Source organism: Mobula hypostoma, chromosome 2 (assembly GCF_963921235.1).
Source record: "Mobula hypostoma chromosome 2, sMobHyp1.1, whole genome shotgun sequence".
NCBI classification, from domain to species: domain Eukaryota; kingdom Metazoa; phylum Chordata; class Chondrichthyes; order Myliobatiformes; family Myliobatidae; genus Mobula; species Mobula hypostoma.
This window is the reverse complement of record NC_086098.1, coordinates 68,922,678-68,943,821: the sequence shown is the minus strand read 5'-3', so window position 1 is coordinate 68,943,821 and position 21,144 is coordinate 68,922,678. Positions and strand designations below refer to the sequence as shown.

General features: G+C 42.0%; 1 protein-coding gene across 2 annotated transcripts in view; it reads right to left on the bottom strand.

Annotated features, from left to right (window-relative positions):
- The window catches only part of LOC134340914 (peroxidasin homolog), a 294,279-nt gene that overhangs the window by 124,862 nt on the left and 148,273 nt on the right, over window positions 1–21,144 (bottom strand). For both annotated transcript variants that reach the window (XM_063038509.1, XM_063038513.1), the window contains exon 3: window positions 18,213–18,284. In XM_063038509.1, coding sequence (XP_062894579.1) covers window positions 18,213–18,284 — 72 coding nt within the window. The remainder of the gene's footprint in view (window positions 1–18,212; window positions 18,285–21,144) is intronic.

The following is a 21,144-nucleotide window of genomic DNA, read 5'->3' as shown; positions in this document are numbered from 1 at the left end:
AAACTTGCCTGCAAGGATATTGGTTCCTCTCTGATTCAGGTGTAACCTGTCCCTTGTGTACAGGTCATACATTTCCCAGTGATCCATAAATCTGAACCCTTGCCCCTTGCACCAGTTCCTCAGCCACATTCACCTGCCAAATCATAATAGGATTCATACCCTCACTGGCACATGGCAGAGGCAGCAATCCAGGGATTACCACCCTGGAGGTCCTGTTTCTCAGCTTTCTACCTAGGTACCTAAAATTTCTCTTCAGGACCTCCTCAGCTTCTCTAGCTATGTTATTGATGCCAAAATGCACCAAGACTTTTGACTACTCTCCATCTCGCTTGAGAACGCCATGGACCCAATCTGAGCCATCCCTGACCCTGGCACCTGGGAAACATTGTACCATCCAGGTGTCTATTGCACCCACAGAATCTCGTATCTTTCCTCTGACTATCAAATCTCCTACCATCACTGCAGTTCTCTTCACCTCTCTGCTCTCAGAGCCACAGCACTAGACGCCCGCTCAGTGACTGGTCGCAGTCCAACTCCAACAATGTTATTCAACATTGATGTTCTGAGATCCCTCCCTCCTCTTCTTCCTCCCCAGACATTAACTCCTTCCTTCCTCTAAGGTCTATTTCTCTATTTCCTCGTATTCTTTGTTTAAAAAAAATGCAACATCAAATTTAGTCAGGGAGATCTGGGACTTGAACAGAAGATTTAGAAATTTAACTATGAATGGATGGGAAATGTGTCGGCAGTGTTGTACATCACAGCAGCTTCTGACTATTTGGAGGCTCTTTACCTCCAGCTGTGGAGAGAGCCGTGTAGCAGCAAAGTAACAGGCTTCCCAAAGTTCAGCAGCTCTTTGAGCTTTATTTCAAAGAGCACTATTTTCAGAGATTTCATCGCTTGTTGGTTGGCTGTACAAGTTACCAATGCTACCATCAACTCTGCTTATAGCACTATGTCATAGATGGCTGAAGCAAGCGTTATCAAATACCTTTCACTTTAAAAAAAAGTCTACTGGAAAGAATATATTGCTTGCCTTCACTGAGTAAATACCACACCCATAGAACCTTTCTACTCCCACAAGTTGGCAAGCGCCTCCAAATCTTTTTAACATACATTACATATAAATAAAACACAAAGGGTTTGTGACTGCTTGTGCTAAATGTAGAATTGTGCTGTTCAGTTCTACTACTACATGAGCAGAAGGCAAATTCGACCAGTTACTATGTTGAGTGTTTAACACAGGTGGTCAGAGATGATATTAAATGCTCTTTGTCAGCTTTCTGCAATCCCAGCGACAACCAAAACCAGCTCCCCACTTTCAGTATTTTCTTCCATGACAGTGTATGGGTGGCCATTTTATTATTAATGCTCAATGCATTTAGTTGTGAGCCAGTGTTGGAGCAGGGGGAAAGTTCAACTGGATAGGGCAATCCTTTTCTCCAAATAAGCTGTGCAGCTGGATGATATCAGCAAGAGATGGCTTAAGGTGACAGATAATCATTATATGAAAGCGGCTATATGGCAGCATCAAAACAAAACTGTACACACGGTTGGACTTCCTCAGGAAAATTGAATAATATCAAGGGGTCCAAAGATCTGAATTTACTCAGAAGGATATAGAGTTTAAGGAAAAGAGGCAAAGATGCAACAACTTCATGGACCCTGTACAGATAACAGAAAAGATGGTGTTTGCTAACTTGAAGCAAACCATGATAGATAAATCCCCAGGGTCTGACGAGATGTTCCCTCGGATCCTACGGGTGGCAAGTGCAGAAATTACCAGGACCCTAGCAGAGATACTGAATCATCCTCAGTGACAGGAGAGGTACCAGAGGATTCCATAGGACACTCAAAGCTGCTGCGCAGGTTGACTCTGTGGTTGAGAAGGCATACGGTGCATTGGACTTCATCAATTGTGGAATTGAATTCAGGAGCCGAGAGGTAATGTTGCAGCTATATGGGACCCAGGTCAGACCCCACTTGGAGTACTGTGCTCAGTTCTGGTCGCCTCACTACAGGAAGGATGTGGAAGCCATAGAAAGGGTGCAGAGGAGATTTACAAAGATGTTGCCAGGGATTGGGGAGCATGCCTTATGAGAATAGGTTGAGTGAACTCGGCCTTTTCTCCTTGGAGCGACGGAGGATGAGAGGTGACCTGATAGAGGTGTACAAGATGATGATAGGCATTGATCGTGTGCATAGTCAGAGGCTTTTTCCCAGGGCTGAAATGGTTGCCACAAGAGGACACAGGTTTAAGGTGCTTGGGATTAAGTACAGAGGAGATGTCAGGGGTAAGTTTTTTTTTTACTCAGGAGAGTGGTGAGTGCGTGGAATGGGCTGCCGGCAACGGTGGTGGAGGCGGATACGATAGGGTCTTTTAAGAGACTTCTGGATAGGTACATGGAGCTTAGAAAAATAAAGGGTTATGGGTAAGCCTAGTAATTTCTAAGGTAGGGACATGTTCAGTACAACTTTGTGGGCTGAAGGGCCTGAATTGTGCTGTAGGTTTTCTATGTTTCTATGACTGGAGGATAACCAGTGTTGTTCCTCTTTTTAAAAAAGGCTCTAAACATAAACCAGGCTGGTGAGTCTGACCTCCGTTGTGGGGAAGTTATTGGAAGGTATGCTAAGGGACCAGATGTAAGTATTTGAATAGATTGATTAACGATAGTCAGCATGGCTTCAAACATGGCAGGCCATGTCTAACCAATGTTAGAGTCTTTTGAGGAAGTTACCAGGAAACTAGATGAAGGCAAGGCAGTTGATGTTGTCTACATGGATTTTAGTAAGGCATATGACAAGGTCCCACATGGGAGGCTGGTCAAGAAGGTTCAGTTGCTCAGCATTCAGGACAGTACATTGGATTAGACATTGGCTTCGTGGGCGAAGCCAAAAAGTGGTAGTAGATGGTTGTCTCTCTGACTGGAGGTCTGTGACTAGTGGAGAGCTGCAGGGATCAGTGCCAGGTTCTTTGTTGTTTATCACCCATATCAGTGATCTGGATGATAATGTGGTTAACTGGATCAGCAAATTTGCTGATGACATCAATACTGCGGGTGTAGTGGACAATGACGAAGACTATCATGACCTGTAGGGGGATTTGCATCAGCTGGAAAAATGGACTCAAAGATGGCAGACAGAAGTTAATGCAGATAAGTGAGAGGCACTGCATGGAGGATTGTGGTAGAACAAAGGAGTTTGGCCCGTACTTCGCTGAAAGTGGTGTCATAGGTAGATAGGGTGTAAAGAAAACTTTTGCCACATTGGCCTCCATAAATCAATGCACTGAGTGCAGGAAATGGGATGTTATGTTGAAGTTGTACAAGGTGTTGGTGAGGCCTAATCTGGAGTGGCTGTGGTTAGCATTCATCTGTTTTGAAGGGCAATGGGTGACGATGATCATCATCACAGGCCTGGACTGAAGGTATGGAAATCCTGAGATGTCCAGTTGTCAAGATGCCCCTCTCAGCCTCACCAGTGTAGTCCAAAGGAAAGCTTATGAAGCAACATGTTTGGCACCAGCTTGGTTGCAGGAGCTGCTGGAAGAATGTTCAATGACGTTCAGACGACTTAGGGGCTCCACTCTGGATTTGCCGTCTGGGTGTACTTCCGTAGTCTTCGTCCCTCCCGAGCTTTCCCACAAGGCATTGGGCTATTTACTCATAGCTGGGGTAATGTGTTCAGTTTTGGTCACCTCCTACAGGAAAGAAGTAGCAAGACTGAAAGAGTACAGAGAAAATTCACAAGGATGTTGTTGGGTTATAAGGAAAGATTGAATAGGTTAGGATTTTATTCTTCAGAACAAGATTGAGAGGATATTTGATAGAGGCATACAAAAGTATACTCTAGATAGGGTAAATGCAAGCAGGCTTTTTCTACTGAGGTTGGGTGGGACTACAACCAGATTTAAGGGTGAAAGGTGAAAAGTGAAAAGTTTAAGAGGAACATAAGGGAAAACATCTTCACTAAGAAGACCGTGAGAGCGTGGAATGAACTGCCAGCACAACTGGTCCATGATTGCAATGCTTAAGATAAGTTTGGATAGGTACATGGATAGTTGGGATATGGAAGGCTATGGTCCCACTGCAGGTTGGTGTAAGTAGACAGCTTAAATAGTTTTGGCATGAGGGGCCTACCTCTGTGTTGTACTTCTTTATGACTTGCCAAAATTAAGGATCTGGCAAGCTGTATTTAATGAAATTGACACTGTGCTGGAGTTCTGTTACGTGTTAGTAGTTTAACAAAGCAGTGACAAGACTGAAGAAACAGAATACTTTGGAATAGACAGAGGGGGAGAAAAGAGAAACAAGGAAAAAAAAATGTGAAGTTATCCACTTTGGTGGCAAAAATAGGAAAACAGATTATTATCTGAATGGTGGCCGATTAGGAAAAGGGGAGGTGCAACGAGACCTGGGTGTCATTATACACCAGTCATTGAAAGTGGGCATGTAGGTACAGCAGGCGGTGAAAAAGGCAAATGGTATGCTGGCATTTATAGCGAGAGGATTCGAGTACAGGAGCAGGGAGGTACTACTGCAGTTGTACAAGGCCTTGGTGAGACCACACCTGGAGTATTGTGTGCAGTTTTGGTCTCCTAATCTGAGGAAAGACATCCTTGCCATAGAGGGAGTACAAAGAAGGTTCACCAGATTGATTCCTGGGATGGCAGGACTTTCATATGAAGAAAGACTGGATGATCTGGGCTTGTACTCGTTGGAATTCAGAAGATTGAGGGGGGATCTGATTGAAACGTATAAAATCCTAAAGGGATTGAACAGGCTAGATGCAGGAAGATTGTTCCCGATGTTGGGGAAGTCCAGAACAAGGGGTCACAGTTTGAGGATAAAGGGGAAGCCTTTTAGGACCGAGATTAGGAAAAACTTCTTCACACAGAGAGTGGTGAATCTGTGGAATTCTCTGCCACAGGAAACAGTTGAGCCCAGTTCATTGGCTATATTTAAGAGGGAGTTAGATATGGCCCTTGTGGCTACAGGGATCGGGGGTATGGAGGGAAGGCTGGGGTGGGGTTCTGGGTTGGATGATCAGCCATGATCATAATAAATGGCGGTGCAGGCTCGAAGGGCCGAATGGCCTACTCCTGCACCTATTTTCTATGTTTCTATGTAAAAAGGAAAGCGGCAATTGAAACAAAATAATCAAAAGTAAAAAAGAGGGATGAGAGCTACAGGTATGTAGATATAGGTGAATGAAGTGGGAAGAGGCACAGTAACAATGAGACAACGAGGGATCAGAGTCAGGGTCAAAAGCAAGATGTAAAAATGTTACCACCTGCTTAAATAAGGAAATAAACAGAGCCAGGAACTGGATAAGAATGCACTGATTTACAAAACTGGAAGGAAGTGGAATTGGCAAAGAAACTGTAACAGAAGAAAAATAGTGCAACAAAGATGAAAGTAAAACTGGAATAAAACATGCAGAATACTGACTGGGAACTGTTTCGTAGGGCAGATGTTTTTCTATTCACACTTTCTAATTGGTTTTTGTCAAGCCACTCCTCCGGCTCGTGGCCCCATTGATGGACTGTGGCAAAGCCGTCTCAAACCTTGGCCAGAGGGCACGCTTGGACTAGATGGAGGACATCCTGGGTTGGGGCACCACAGGGACAAGCTGGGGTTTGTCAGGCATCCCATCAGTTTAGTGTTTGTGATATTCTGGCATGTCCACTTCAGAGTCTATTTGCAGCTGTCCAGTTTTTTTTCTGGTAGCTGTAGTAAAGCCCAGGAGGACAGAGATGGGGTTGTTGATCAGATCTCTGTTGGGGGAGGGGGGTGTTGGTGTGCCAGTAACGGCACCATTTAGTGTGTTCGTCATAGGAGTTGAGGTTTTTCAAGATTTAGAAAAACTTTTGGGATTTGAGTCAGGAAGTTGGAGAAGCATTTTTGATGAGATTACGCACTGCAATTTGCTGGGCATATTTTGGATACACTTGTAGAATATTGCTGATGCTGCTCTTCTATTCCACTCAGTGTTGGGAGCCATTGGACAGGTGTCGATTTTGGGGCTCCTGAGATTACTCTCACAGGAGTATGGAGCTGCGTATTGATGATGTTTGTGTGAGTACTTCTCTCCCAGGTGAGTGCATGCACAATATTCGGCAACTGAGAAACAGTGCTAGGCTGGATATTCTTAGGAATGACTGGTTAGCACCCTACTTGGTTCCTGCTATCTTCCTTATCATGACCATTCTGGATTTTAGTTCCTTTTCAACATTTTGAAGGTGTATCTTGTATGAGAGAGTTCAATCTAGTGTGACTATTGGGTACTTTGGGTGGATTGTTGGGTAAATTGAAGTATGGTTAATTGGCTGTCCAGATGAAATATGGAAGTTACTTTTTGTTGACATTCATATTTAGGTACAATTTTGAGAAGTAGTTGAATAGGGAGTTGATATCTTTGGTAAGGTTTTTTTCCAATGGATTTGACATCGCTCGATTGGAAGGCTATTACCCAGTCATCAGCGTAACCAAATTTAGCAGATTTGGTTTCAAGGAGGTCACGGAGGTACAGATTGAATAAGGTTGGAGCCAAAAATGACCCTTGGTAACTTAACGCCTGTGGAATTTCATAATGCAACCGGTGTCACATCCTAGGCAGGTGAAGAAAGAACAAGTGGCTTGTCATTCTGTGGAGGAGGCGTTTTACTTGGGATGATTCAAGCTAGTTTTAATATTACGCCTCGGTTCCAAATGCAGCGGATAAATCGATAAAAGTTGCTCCGGTGTTCCTGCTTTCTTTGCGAGTTCAAAAGCCTATTTCGATGTTTGACAACTCGTTCACTGGTATTGTAGTGTTGTCTGAAGCCGGCTTATTCAATCAGATCTATCAGAAGTAAGCATCTATCTGAAGTAATATTCTGGATAAAATAATACGCTCACGTTTGTAGGTAAAGCAGAGGAGAGAAATTGTTGGGCAGTAGATTGCTGGATCACCTGAGGCTTTCCTGGTTCAGGTTTCACAATGTCTTTGGCACGTTTTCAAGTGTCAGGCTGTTTTCCTTTTATTATGACATCAGTTAAAGCGCTAGTCAGCCACTTGATATCCTCTTCTCCGAGATGATTCACGCATTTCTGGATAGATATCGTCAATGCCAGTAGCTTTTGCTAATTTAGTGCTTTGCAAGGCGGAATTTACTTTGACTGGTGTCTTTGGAAATGTATGTGTACCATCATCTTCTGGTGCACTATTGTATTGGGAACTTAATTTTTCATTACTCTTCCTGGGAAAGACTTAAGGATTAACCTAACTGGGAGAGTGTGAAACTACTGGATAAGAGAATTGACCAGTCAATTAGGGGATGCTGAATCATGATGGAGAGTGAAAAGTAGACTGCACCACCAACACACAAAATGCTGGAGGAACTCAGAGGATCAGGCAGCATCTATGAGGAGAAATAGACAGTTGATACTTTAACTCTATATTCTTCACCTGGACTGAAAGAACGAGGGTAGATATCCAATTTAAAAACGTGGGGGTGATAGGGCGATGCAAGACTACTATCAGGCAGGAGGTACAGAAGCCTGAAGTCCACACTACCAAGTTCAAGAACAGCTACTTCATTTCAACCATTTGGGTCTTGAACCCACCTGCAAAACCCAAATCAGCTAAAACCCAATCAGCATTATAGTTTGGCAAGACTAAGCCAACAACAAACACAACTCTAAAATGGCATTGTATTTTGTTCTATTTTTTTTGTATAAATGGTTTTTTTCTTGTGAATGCTGCTTATTTTTAAGATGTGTTTGTGATGCTGTTGCAAGTACATTCTTCATTGCACATGTAGCTACACATACTTGTGGATAAACACAACACTGACTGGTTGGTGGCGAGATGATTGGCAGATGAGGGAAGGGTAGTGTGGGAATGATATAAGAAGCTGAGAGGTGATAGGTGGAAGTGGCAAAATGATTGAATTAGATGGAATCTGATAGGAGAGGACAGAGGAACATGGAATAAAGCAAAGGAGGTGAGGAGGGAAACCAGAGGGAGGAATATATAGTAGATGGACAAATACAGAAGGCCGGGTGATGGACCCCATTGGTTAAGGCACTATTTTTCCCATTTCCAAATGGCTTCAGGAGATGCTTACACATCCACAATAAGTGCTCTTTATTACTCCTATTCCACATTGACTGTTGGTTACTAATCTTACTCTATTTCATTTGTAGATTTTCATTTATAAAACCAAACATGAAATGAGAAAACAAACAGATCTGCTGAAGGAACTCTGTAGTTCAAGCAGCACGTAGGGGGAAAAGGAACTGTTGATAATTCAGGTCAAAAGAGAGCGCACTTCCCTCCCAGTTCCTCCAGCAGACTGTTTGATCCTCCAGGATCCAGCATCTTGAAGAGAAAACACAGCATTAGATATTTATACTCATTGACCTGAAAATCTATACAAATACAAATTAAATGGTTTCAGCTTAAAAACACTTCCTTATTGTTTTAATTATTCAAAACTAAAGTGACACCAAATACCTATATGAAAAACTCCCATATTTGAAAATACACAAATATTTGAAAAGTGAGTAGAGAAGGGGGCTAAGTATACACCCTTCTGGTGCACATGCGCTGATGGGGGTTGTAGAGAAAATGTTGTAACCAATCTGAACTGACTGGGGTCTGCAAGTGAAGAAATTGAGGATCTAGTTGCACCAGGAGGTTTTGAGACCCAGGTCTTGAAGCTTATTGATTGATTTTGAGGGGATGATGGTATTGAATGCCCTGCTGTAGTGGATCCTGATGTATGCATTTTTGCTGTCTAGGTGCTCCAGGGTTGAGTGAAGAGCCAATGAGATGGCATCTGCTGTGGACTTGCCGCTCCATAAGGCAAACTGGTGTGGATCCAAGTCAATTCTCAGGTAGGAGTTGATATGTTTCATCACCCACCTCTTAAAACACTTCATCACCATGGATGTAAGTGTTACCGGACAATAGTATTATACAATTTATGTAGCATTGTGTTTCTTGTGAATGTTGCATCTCAGGTGTTGCATTAGTGATGCTGCTGAAGGTCAATTTTCCATTACACCTTGTCAGACATGTGACAATAAACCTTATTTTGATTTTATTTCTCAACTTGATTTATACATTTGGTTTATCAATTCAAACTTGATTAGATCACTTTTCGTAACTTAATTGAGCCACAGTACCAATCTATCATGTAACCTCATAAATAGTGACGCTAATGACCTCCTCAAAAGACATCGATCAAACCTGCTCAAAGCCCTTCAAAAATCCTGTGAAAACCATACCAGCACTCAGCAAGTAAGGAAAGATTCCAATAACATCAACATGTTTACTTTCTTCTGACCTCTGCTCTTTAATAATGGACTTTGATCATTTTCAATTTGAAAGCATTAGTCTGAAATCTGCAACAAAAATTATGACCAGGGCATTCACAATTTCCTCACCATTTCTCAACATTTGGAAAACAAAACTATCAATTTCTAAATTTATTTATCTAATCCAAATCCTATTACTTTTCCCATTAATTACTTAAGCCCATCACCCATAGTGGGGCATAAGCTGCCGACAGCAACTCGACAAAGTCCTCTGTCCTGGGCCAGTCTTTCAAGTTGTCCCCAAGTGTAGCCCACCTTGTTGGTTTATCCTTTCTCTCCCAGGGATGAGGTCTCTGGTGGTGCTTCTGTAACAGTGGGTTTTTACGGATGGGGTTGCTCGCCCTAAGCCCAACCCTCCTCCTTTCGCAATCAGGCTTGGGACCCACCATGGTGAAGTTACTTTTCCCATTATCAATTATACGTTTGATCCAGAAACAGTCATTTTGTTTGTTCAAAGTATGGTTTAGCATACAGGTGGACTGCGGCCTGGAATAATATTTATGTTTGCAGAATATACAAGGAAGACAACTCATGTTTATTTTCCATCCCAAAAAAATGCTGCAACAGAAAGGTCAGCATATAGATCCTGAAAATAGTTTGTCACAAGCATCAAAAGACTGAACAAAGAGATGATGCAGTAGGAAATCAGAGGATACAATGTGGTCTGAACCTTTTGGTTCAAAATGACAATATCATTTATATTTTATCAAACTCAAATTACTACTTCTCATTCATTCAATCAAATTGCTAGATAATTCAAAGTTTAAGCCAAAATATGGAACTGACAAGAAAAAAAAAATTCCTAAATTACATTTTGTCAACAAACAGTTGAACTCTTAGAGATTCCTACTTCCTTCTAATTTACGAGACAAAATTTTGCACATCATTGATGCTAAGACTTACTGATCTATAATTCCCAAGGATATGCGTATTATCTTTCTTGAACAAAGGAATAATATTTGCCATCATCCAATCTTCTGGTACTACTTCTGTGCCCAAAGGCACAAGAATCTCTTCCCTTGCTTACCAGAGAAACCTGGGGTATGCACTATCCAGCTCTGAAGACTTATCTATCCTAATGTTTTGCAACAGTTCCAGCACATTGACTTTCTTAACGTCGATGTGCTTCAGCTTACCTGCCTGCTCTAGGCTGTCCTCAGATTCTTCAAGGGTCCTCTCACAGGTGAATACTGCAGCAAAGTTTTCATTATAGACCTTTTTTAACTTCTTCAAGTTCAAATGTATGTTTCCTCCTTTTTTCCCTGACTGGTCCTGTCCTCACTCTAGTCATCCTCCTGTTCTTCATATATGTGTAAAATGCCTTGGGATTTTCCTTAATCCTAGTCCCCACAGCCTTCTCATGCCTGCTTCGGGGTCTCCTTTGTCTATTCTTAAGTCTCTTCCTGGCCATTTTGTAACCCTCCAGAACAATGCCTGATCCTCGCTTCCTAAACATTAAGTATGCTTTTTCCCTTCTCCTTACTAAATGTTCTACATCTTTTGTCTTCATCCTGCCATCCATTCCCTGCCTCAATGGTACATATGCCAGAACCCATGCAAGTACTCACTAAACAACCTCTACATTTCCTCATGCATTTCCCTCAGTACATCTGTTCCCAATTTAGATATACGGATACTTTATTAATCTCAAAGGAACTTACAGTGTCACAGTAGCATTACAAGTGTACAGATATAAAAATATTAGAAGAAAGAAAGAATAAAAAATAAGTTACCTCAAACAATCTAAGAGGAGGGTAGTCATCACTTCTCCTGCTATAGGTCAACTCATTATAGAGCCCGATGGCCGAGGGTAAGAATGACTTCACATAACGCTTCTTAGAGCAGCGCAGTTGTATTAGTCTATTACTAAAGGTGCTCCTCTGTTCAGCCAAGGTGGCATACAGAGGGTGAGAAACATTGTCCAGAATTGCCAGGTTTTTCCATAGGATCCTTTGTTCTACCACAGCCTCCAGTGTGTCCAGTTTGATTCCAGCTACAGAACCAGCCTTTCTAATCGATTTATAGTCCCAAATTCCTACTTAATAGCATCGTAGTTCACCCTCCCCCAATTAAATACTTTTCTATATTGTCTGCTCCTATCCCTCTCTGAGGCCATAGTAAAGGTCAAGGAGTTATGATCCATTTCCAAAATGCTCACTCACTGAGACATCTGAAACCTGACAAGGTTCATTGCCTTGTGCCAGATACAGCATGTCTTCTCCACTAGTCATCGCATCTACATACTCTTTCAGGAATCCTTTCTGAACCCACCTAACATATTCTGTCCCTTCTAAACCTCTAAGGAGGTACCAATCAACAATAGGGAAGTTTAAGTCACCCATGACAACAACCCTGCTATTTTTGCATCTTTTCAAAAATCAGCTTCCCAATCTACACCTTGCTATTGGGGGGAGGAGGGAGGGAAGACAGAGGGCTATAGAGTGATTTCTCACTTTCACTCACACTGACTCAGTAGACAATCACTCCAAAACATTCTTCCTTTCTGCAGTTGTGATACTATCTCAGATTTGCAATGGCACTCCCCCACCTCTTAACTTTCTCCTTGTCCCCTTTGAAGCGTTTAAACCCCGGGATAAAAAAGCAGCCATTGCTGCCTTTGAGTCAGCTGTCTACGTAATGGCCGCAATGTCATGGCTGCATATACCGATCAAAGCTCTAAGACCATTGCACACTGGAATAGTTCTCGCATTAAGAGTGACACATTTCAACACATCCAACAAATCCAACCTTTCCACTCTATCCTGTGCCAGATTCAGATGGCGATGCTGAGAGCGGTGACAACTTAGTGGTGGTTCTGCAAAATAGTGTGGTTAAACAATCACCAAAAACAACGAAGAGACAAGCGAAAGCAAGGCTGAATCGAGAGTCCAGGCATGTTCAAGATAGAGGTGGGATGAGCGGAGCAGAGGAAAGTTAGAGAGGAGGAGTTTCGGAGCCTGTCCACCTGAACAGAAAGTGAGATTTGATTGATCTACGTGCTAACCCGATTTGGAAAGGTCGATACAGTCCAGAACGCGGAGGTGGGGCCCAGGCCCAGAGCGTATCGATGCAACAGGGCCCAGGTCTTAAACGAAGAATGACCTGATGTTTGAACGATTTAAATGCCAAGCTGGATGGATTGAAAAGGCAGGGTACTGAGACAGGAGGAGAGGGTCGGGCCGATGGTGCTTGCTGCTCTGCGAAATTTGCTCCACTCTCCGCTGCACTGAGGCCGAGGCCTGCTCCAGCTGCCCTGGGCTTCATGTCTGTGGACTCCAAGACGTTTTGCTCTGCTGTCAGTGCTGTGTGATGAACCCAGGCTGAGGCCTTGGGCTTGCTCTGGCTGCACAGGGCTTCATGCCTACAGGCTCACTTTCATTCTGAATACTGTTTGATTGCTTTTACTGTTTGCACAATTTGTTTTGAAATGCTCTCTCTGCACATTGGGGTGTTGGTTGGATTTTTTAAAAATGGGTTATTTTGGGTTTCTTGTTTTGTGGCTGCCAATAAGGAGATGAATTTCAAGGTTGAATAATGAATACATACTTTGGTGACAAATTTATAGTTTGATCTTCAAACCTATCACTCTGGTTCCCATCAGAATGACAAACCCTTCCCAACAGCTCTAGCAAACTTGCCAGCAAGGATATTGGTGCCACTCAAGTTCAGGAGTAAATAGTCCTTTTTGTACAGGTCATACCTTCCCCAGAAGAGATCCCAATGATTCACAAATGATCTGAAATCCTGGTCCCTTCAACAATTCCTCTCACACACAATTAATCTGCCAGAAAACCTATTTTTACCCTCACTGGCCTGTGGCACAGGCAGAAATCCAGAGATTACCACCCTAGAGATCTTGCTTTTCTGCTTTCTGTCCAGTTCCCTACTCCCCATATTCGCTCTTCAGGACCTTCTTTTCCTACCACATCATTGGCACCAATATGCCACAACTTCCGGCTACTCACCCTTAAAAATGCTTTGGACCTCATCTAAGACATCCCTGACCCTAAGAGGCAATATACCATCTGGGAATCTCTTTCACATCCACAAATCTGTCTTTTCTCCTAACTATTGAATCCACTCTCACCACTGCACACCTCTCCTCCCCACTACCCTTCTGAGCCACAGAGCCAGACTTTAGTGCAAGAGACCTGGCCATTGCTGCTTTCCCCAAGTCATCCACTTAACAGTATCCAAAGCAGTTTACTTCTAATTACCGTTTTTCCTAAAAAAAAAGGCGGGCATGACATCATGGGCCAAAAGGCCTGTACAGTGTAGTACTGTTCGGTGTTCTATATTCCAATGAAAATCAGTTAATTTACTTGCTTCATAGGTTTAAAAAGCTGGCCATACATAATTATCCCAGATCCAATCCCCGTATATTGCATGTATAATAAAGTTGTCATTTGTAATTGTTATGTAGAATAAAATCAGCTCCCACAAAAGCCATCACCTGCTAACTCGGGGCTGTCTGGTGACTGACTCCAAGGCCATTTGGTCTGATGGTTCAAAAAAACTGCAGTTGGGATAGGTTGAGAAAAGGGGGCATAGAGAATTTGCTCTTTTGTACGTTGGGTGGTCTTGGGGGTGATGAGCTGAACCACCACACCATGTTCACTGAAAACAACACCAAGAGCACATATAGCCTTGCTGCACGCGTGGAATGACTTATAATACTATATCACTCTCACCAAGTATGAGACAGAATGGGAAATTTAGTCAACTGTGCTTAGTTTGACTATGAGTTTTTATCAGCCTCTTCCTCTCAGCGCAGCAAATATTCTCCTTTCATGTACTCATCAAACTCTACTTGAAATATTTTACAATGAAGATTATTGTCTAATATACTGTGTTGAGATCTCAATTTTATTTATTTATTTGGATGCAGTGTGGAGTAGACCCTTCCGGCCCATTCAGCCGTGCTGCCCACCAATCCCCCAATCTAATGGAAGCCTAATCACGGGACAATTTACAATGACAGATTAACCTACCAACCAGTGCCTCTTTTGATTGTGAGGGGAAACAGGAGCACCCAGAGAAAACACACGCAGTAACGGGGAGAGCGTACAAACTCCTTACAGGCAGCAGCGGGAATTGAACCAGGGTCACCTGTATTGCAAAGCATTGTGCTAACCTGTTTTGGGTCACTGCCAGCTCTATTGGCAATCAAAGTCGAGTTACTGTCACATACACAAGTATATGTAGAAGCTCAGACAATTAAAAAATAAACTTATTTGCAGCAGCAACAGCAACACAGGAAAATCACCGAATACTGATTTCCAGCACTGGTGTCAATAGTTAATTCATTTATTTACCATATCATAACCATTCATGATTTTCAATATCAAATCTCCCTTTAATTTCCCTTACTCAAGCAGGAATAAACCAACTACTTCAGTTTTTCCCTGGTATATTGTATTGTTCATAGCTTCATTTAGGTCATAACAAAGTATCTAGACAGTGAACAGCAACATCAACCTACAAACCTCATAAGTCACCATATGACAATTCAGGAATTGCAGGTGAGAAAGTGGAAGAGACTACATGGATCTGGCTTATTAAAAAAATATTTGTATTCCATCACTTATGGGTGAAGAAACATTTCTGTCATTTCTCTACTCTACCGCATACTTCGAACATAGAAATGGAATAAACAGACACATTCACAAGTCACTGAAACCACAACTAATTTTTAAATTGGAGTTTACTGTAAGGATCTCTTTGTAGTGTTCAGATCAGCCAAACAGTGGGCTTCAGAGGCAAGTTATACCATTTCAATATGGTTTTAAAAGTGCAATGGAGTCTGACAAAACTGCTTGGAAATGGAAGATTGATGTCGCCAAAATACACAACTGAAACAGGTGATGCAAGAAGAAAGCTGTGAAACAGAAAAGTTATGGAAAACAATGCCATTAATAATGCCAGATGATAAGCTGCTTCTGAACAATTAGGAGGAAAAACATTCACCAAAATTTGTGTTGCAGTTTTCCATATCTGTTCTTCAAAAGCAAGGTTGGATCATTAACTATAAACATGCTACATAGAGAGAATAAATGCAGATGTGTTAAGAACCATTATATGGAGCAAAACCTAAACTCTCAAAGCTGCTGTTTACAAGCTAAGCATGTGAAGATACTCAATTTGTCAAGCACACTTAGATGTTATTAACATATACCAAGTTGAAGATGTGTTTGCCTGGAAGCTTTATATTTTCTGATTGATTTGTAATTACTCCACAAAATAGTTGATTTAGAATCTTTGTAGCACATTACATTTTAATTAGAACACTTTTATTGATAAAATTAGATTCCATGGGAGCCTGAGACTGGATTGACTGCTGAGGGAAGTAAGCTGGCTATAGCTGTTGCAGCAGTGAAAAGGCCCAAGGAAAAGATGGGAGAATGTAGTAGATGGTGAATACAGAGAAAGGATGAGAAAATGAAATGCACAAACCAAAAATATTGATTTTATATTGACTTCTGCAGGAAAAGAGATTTTTGCTAGCTTAAGTTATAATATCCTGGGCACACTGCCCAAGTTAAAAAAAAAAGCAGGCATTTCATCCAACTTCAGTACAGGCAGCAAGTTGATAAAATGTTGCAGATTTTGTTCTACTGCCTCTCTGCCTTAATTACATACTCGACACGATTTACACAGCACAGGCAGTGGAACAATAAAACATTATACCTTAATCTTCAGATTAATAATGACATCCTCTTCACAACAGTGATAGATTTTAGAAGATTTTACCAGCCTCCGGGTCCAACATATTATTCTCTGTAACTTCCGCCACCTCCAACGGGATCCCACCACTAAGCACATCTCCCCCCCCCGCCCGTTTTCCGCAGGGATCGCTCCCTACGCGACTCCCTTGTCCATTCGTCCCCTGCCATCCCTCCCCACTGATCTCCCTCCTGGCACTTATCCTTGTAAGCGGAATAAGTGCTACACATGCCCTTACACTTCCTCCCTTACCACCATTCAGGGCCCCAGACAGTCCTTCCAGGTGAGGCGACACTTCACCTGTGAGTCGGCTGGGGTGATATACTGCATCCGGTGCTCCTGATGTGGCCTTCTATATATTGGCGAGACCCGACGCAGACTGGGAGACCGCTTTACTGAACACCTACGCTCTGTCCGCCAGAGAAAGCAGGATCTCCCAGTTGCCACACATTTTAATTCCACATCCCATTCCCATTCTGACATGTCTATCCACGGCCTCCTCTACTGTAAAGATGAAGCCACACTCAGGTTGGAGGAACAACACCTTATATTCCGTCTGGGTAGCCTCCAACCTGATGGCATGAACATCGACTTCTCTAACTTCCACTAATGCCCCACCTCCCCCTCGTACCCCATCTGTTATTTATTTTTATACACATATTCTTTCTCTCACTCTCCTTTTTCTCCCTCTATCCCTCTGACTATACCCCTTGCCCATCCTCTGGGTTCCCCCCCCCCGTCTTTCTCCCTGGGCCTCCTGTCCCATGATCCTCTCATATCCCCTTTGCCAATCACCTGTCCAGCTCTTGGCTCCATCCCTCCCCCTCCTGTCTTCTCCTATCATTTTGGATCTCCCCCTCCCCCTCCCACTTTCAAATCTCTTACTAACTCTTCTTTCAATTAGTCCTGACGAAGGGTCTCAGCCTGAAACGTCGACTGTACCTCTTCCTAGAGATGCTGCCTGGCCTGCTGCGTAAACCAGCAACTTTGATGTGTGTTGCTTGAATTTGCAGCATCTGCAGAATTCCTGTTGTTTAAATTTTAGAAGTGTTATGTTGCCAGAGGGAAGTGACTGCACTATAAAAATTATTCCTATGTTAAGAAGCATTGATAGAAATATTACGTCTGATCATATACCAGAGCTAAAAAATGAAAACTGCATATTTTATTTTCAACTGAAGATTTTATTTGACTATCTTATTGTACAATTTTGTAACTTTTATTATTTCTTTTTTAATAACTTTGGTCAACTTAAGTAGAAAATCTTTCAGCCTTCTTATTTTTTCTTCATTCTTCTTCACCTTTTACAGTATAGCAGAAAAAAAAAATCGCCAGGATTTCAAATCCCTTGTGCTGAGCAAGAAAAACATCTATTTGTTCATTTAAGAGCACAGAATGGATATTAGTAATGATGTGGCATAATACATTCAAATTTTCAATATTTTTCCTACATTTAAATAATAAGTAACTTCCAAACAGACTATATCGTCAATTAGCAATCCTCAGAATAGTGCTGGCACGAACAATCTACACAAACGTATGGAGGATTACACAGGAAGCACTCATGAATTGCACTCAGCAATATAAACAGCTGTGCATTTGCTGATTCTTTGTTTATAAAGATGAAGAATATGCTGGGAAGTTTTGATTTCCCACACTTGAAATATGTATAAACAGTCTTAAAAAAAATGATCAATAGTTATGACAGTCCCCATAGAACAACAGAATGGAACATGCAAGGAATGGAATCAAATCAATCCAGCTTGACTTCTCCATCAGTAATAGCTCAAACCAAACTTTGAAGGTGCTTGTTATGTCTAACAATGATAAAACTCACTAGCCATCCAAAAAGCAGACATTAAATACATATGTGCACTCTATGAAGAGAAATCTTGCCGTATCCATTTATAATGACTATACATAAGTTCTGATTTCCAACCAGACTGCAAACTTTGAAGCAAACATCTATAATCATCTTTTGATTCTTTACTCTCAAGCATGAATTAGCATTTGTGATAAAAGTGGTAGAAGTGCTAAAACTAGAACTGACCACCATTTTGCCCTAAAGTGAACATCAGCTCATCTGACCACTTCAACACTTAAATACTAAAGTGGTTTACTCACAGATATTTTAAATTCTCCAAATCTTCAAATGCACCCCTGGGAATTCTCCTTATTTGGTTGTTGTTCAACAGTCTAGAGAGAAAAAAAATACAAACAAATATTACTAACTGGAAATTGCAACTTCTCTTTCCTACTGTGGATTCATTCATTTTTTGCATCATAACTGGTATACAGTATATGGCTGGCAACTTCACTGAAGTTATCTGGTTTCGACAGCAGGGATCCATTCAAAACACTGGGAAGCTCAACATATACAAAAACCTTGAATTATTGCTTTAAAAAGACATGACAACTAGTTTGGAAACATGCTAACAGATAGCAACACTGAGCAAACAACCAAAGCTCATGAGAACCAGCTATTTTGCTTCATGCAAGACTCAACATTTTTTACTTTTAAAGAAAACAATCCAAAAGTTCAGTTGTTGGGTTGTGCAGTGACTGTTTCGCATGACAAGGTCATATTTTATCAGGTACTTTGCAATCATGTGGATATTATCATCTAACTTCCTGCCTGACCCATCAGATAGCTTCCAAGACATCATCCCAGTAGATACTCTGAAGATTTCCCCCACCGTGCCTGGTTCTGCAAGCTGCTCTCCACCAAGTCCATGTACTTTCTCGATCTCACCTCCACTCACCCTGCCGTCTGCTCCATACCTGCCACTTCCTTTGTAATCGGTTCCACACTATGTTGATCTGGAATCTTCCCTCAGCGATGTGCAGTCACACACAGGTATTTCTCTTATGCAGGGAAATCCTTGTATGTGCATCTGCACAAGAAAGGTACACGAATCTCACAGACACAGTGCCAGCATTGATTAAAAAATCACTTCTGTGACAATGAACAAAAATCAAATGCTTATGAAGCAATTAGGAACTAACTACTCTTGCTAATGGAATGTACCGCAAAATTATCAAATCCCTCATTGAGCATTATCCCTCAGTGAACTGAGCACGAATTGTAGTCTGGGCAACCATTCTGCACAGTTAGTGGAATTGGGTGTGCATGCAAGTGTACTTTGCACAGTTGGGGGGGAGCTGAAATGGTGGGGCAGTCTTCTAAGGTTAGAAACTCCAGAGGAAAGGATTTGCAAAATATCCAAAATCATTCATAAAGGGCTCCCTTAAGAAAGCTCTTGGCAAACAGCCAAGGGGTTCCAATTACAAACTAGGGAAAGCATATCATCATGTGTGTGGGAGTAGTGCAGTAGATACCTCCACAATCCACTCTCTGCCAATTGATATCCACACTTCTCCAAATCTGCTCTTCACCAATCATCCAACCTTCTGTGGACGCAGACTGATCAGGCAAGGAATGATTTATAGAGCAACTTCTTAGACACACAGCCTCCTCCTGAGTCAGTGCCACCTTCTTTTTCTTCCAGTAATGTTCAATATTGGCTGGGAGACCAACATATGGTGCACTACCTCCAGCTCCTGAGCATCATTCTTCCTTCATCACTTGCTTTACAGTTGTGTCACTACAATCTTACTATAAGCAATAAAATCCCCTGACAATCAGCTAACCACTTTCAAGCATTCCATTGTAGATGTAAAAAAGAAAAAACAAAACAGGAACAACCCTGCTTTGACCATTAGCTAACCTCTAGCATTCCATTGTAAAAAGCAAAAAGAGAAAAACCATTAATAACCTTTTATTGAAGTCTGAATATTATTTAGCCCTCCTTGAAGAGCACCATTAATAACTTCTACAGTTAAGTCTTTTAACTAGATTTATTTTTGCAGCTATTGATATAATTTTACTTTTTTCTTTCCTACTGGATGAACTCTGGAACATTTAAGAGTCTGAGGGGGTGATGAACAGAACATATAGTGAGGTCGTTACACCCAAGGTGCAGAACACAGGTAACTGGGTGACCGTCAGGAGAGGAAAAGGGGCAGCCAGTGTAGAGTACACCTGTTCAGTTGCCCTCAACAACAGGTAAACTGCATTGGGTACTGTTCATGGGGGGTGGGGGGGGGATGATGTAGCAGAGGAAAGCCACAGTGGTCACGTGAGTCTGATTCTGCGGCTCATAAGCGAAGGAGAGAAAAGACAAGCTGCAGTGATGGTTAGGAAAACAGAAAGGAATTCTGTGGAGGACAAGATTGAGATTCCTAGATGGTTCCTACATGCTGGGGTCAGGGACATTTTGGATCAGTATTTTTAAGTGGGAGAGTGAGTAGACAGAGGTCATGGTCCACATCGGTACCAATAACATGGGTAGGAGTGACGAGGTCCTGCAAAGTGAGTTCAGAGATGCTGCCTGGCCTGCTGCGTTCACCAGCAACTTTTATGTGTGTTGCTTGAATTTCCAGCATCTGCAGAATTCCTGTTGTTTTTGTTCAGGAAGTTGGTGTTAAGTTAAAGGACAGGTCTTGCAGGGATGTGATCTCAGGAGTGTTACCCAAACCACGAAATAGGAAGATCATATAATTTAAAATAAGGCTAACAAATTGGTGCAAGAGAGAGGGTTTCAGATTTTTGGATCATCAGACTCTCTTCCAGGGAAAGTGGGACCTGTGCAGAAGGGATGGTTTGCTCCTGGAAGATCAGAGTGGTAACCTATACCAATCTCAGAGTATTTAGAGGAAGTTACCAGAAAGGTTAATGAAAACCATTTATATTGTCTACACGGACTTTATCAAGGCCTTTGACAAGGCCCTGCGTGAAAGCCTGGTTAAGAAGGTTCAGGTGCTTGACAGTCAAAATGATGCAGTCGATTAGATTAGACACTGGCTTCATCTAAGAAGCCAAAGGGTGGTAGTAGATGGTTGCCTCTCTGACTGGAGGCCTGCAACTAGTGGTGTACCACAGGAATCGGTGCTGGGTCCTTTGTTGTTTGTCATCTTTATCAATAATTTGGACAATGTGGTAAACTGGATCAGGAAGTTTGTGGATGTCACCAAGATTGGAAGTGTAGTGGACAGC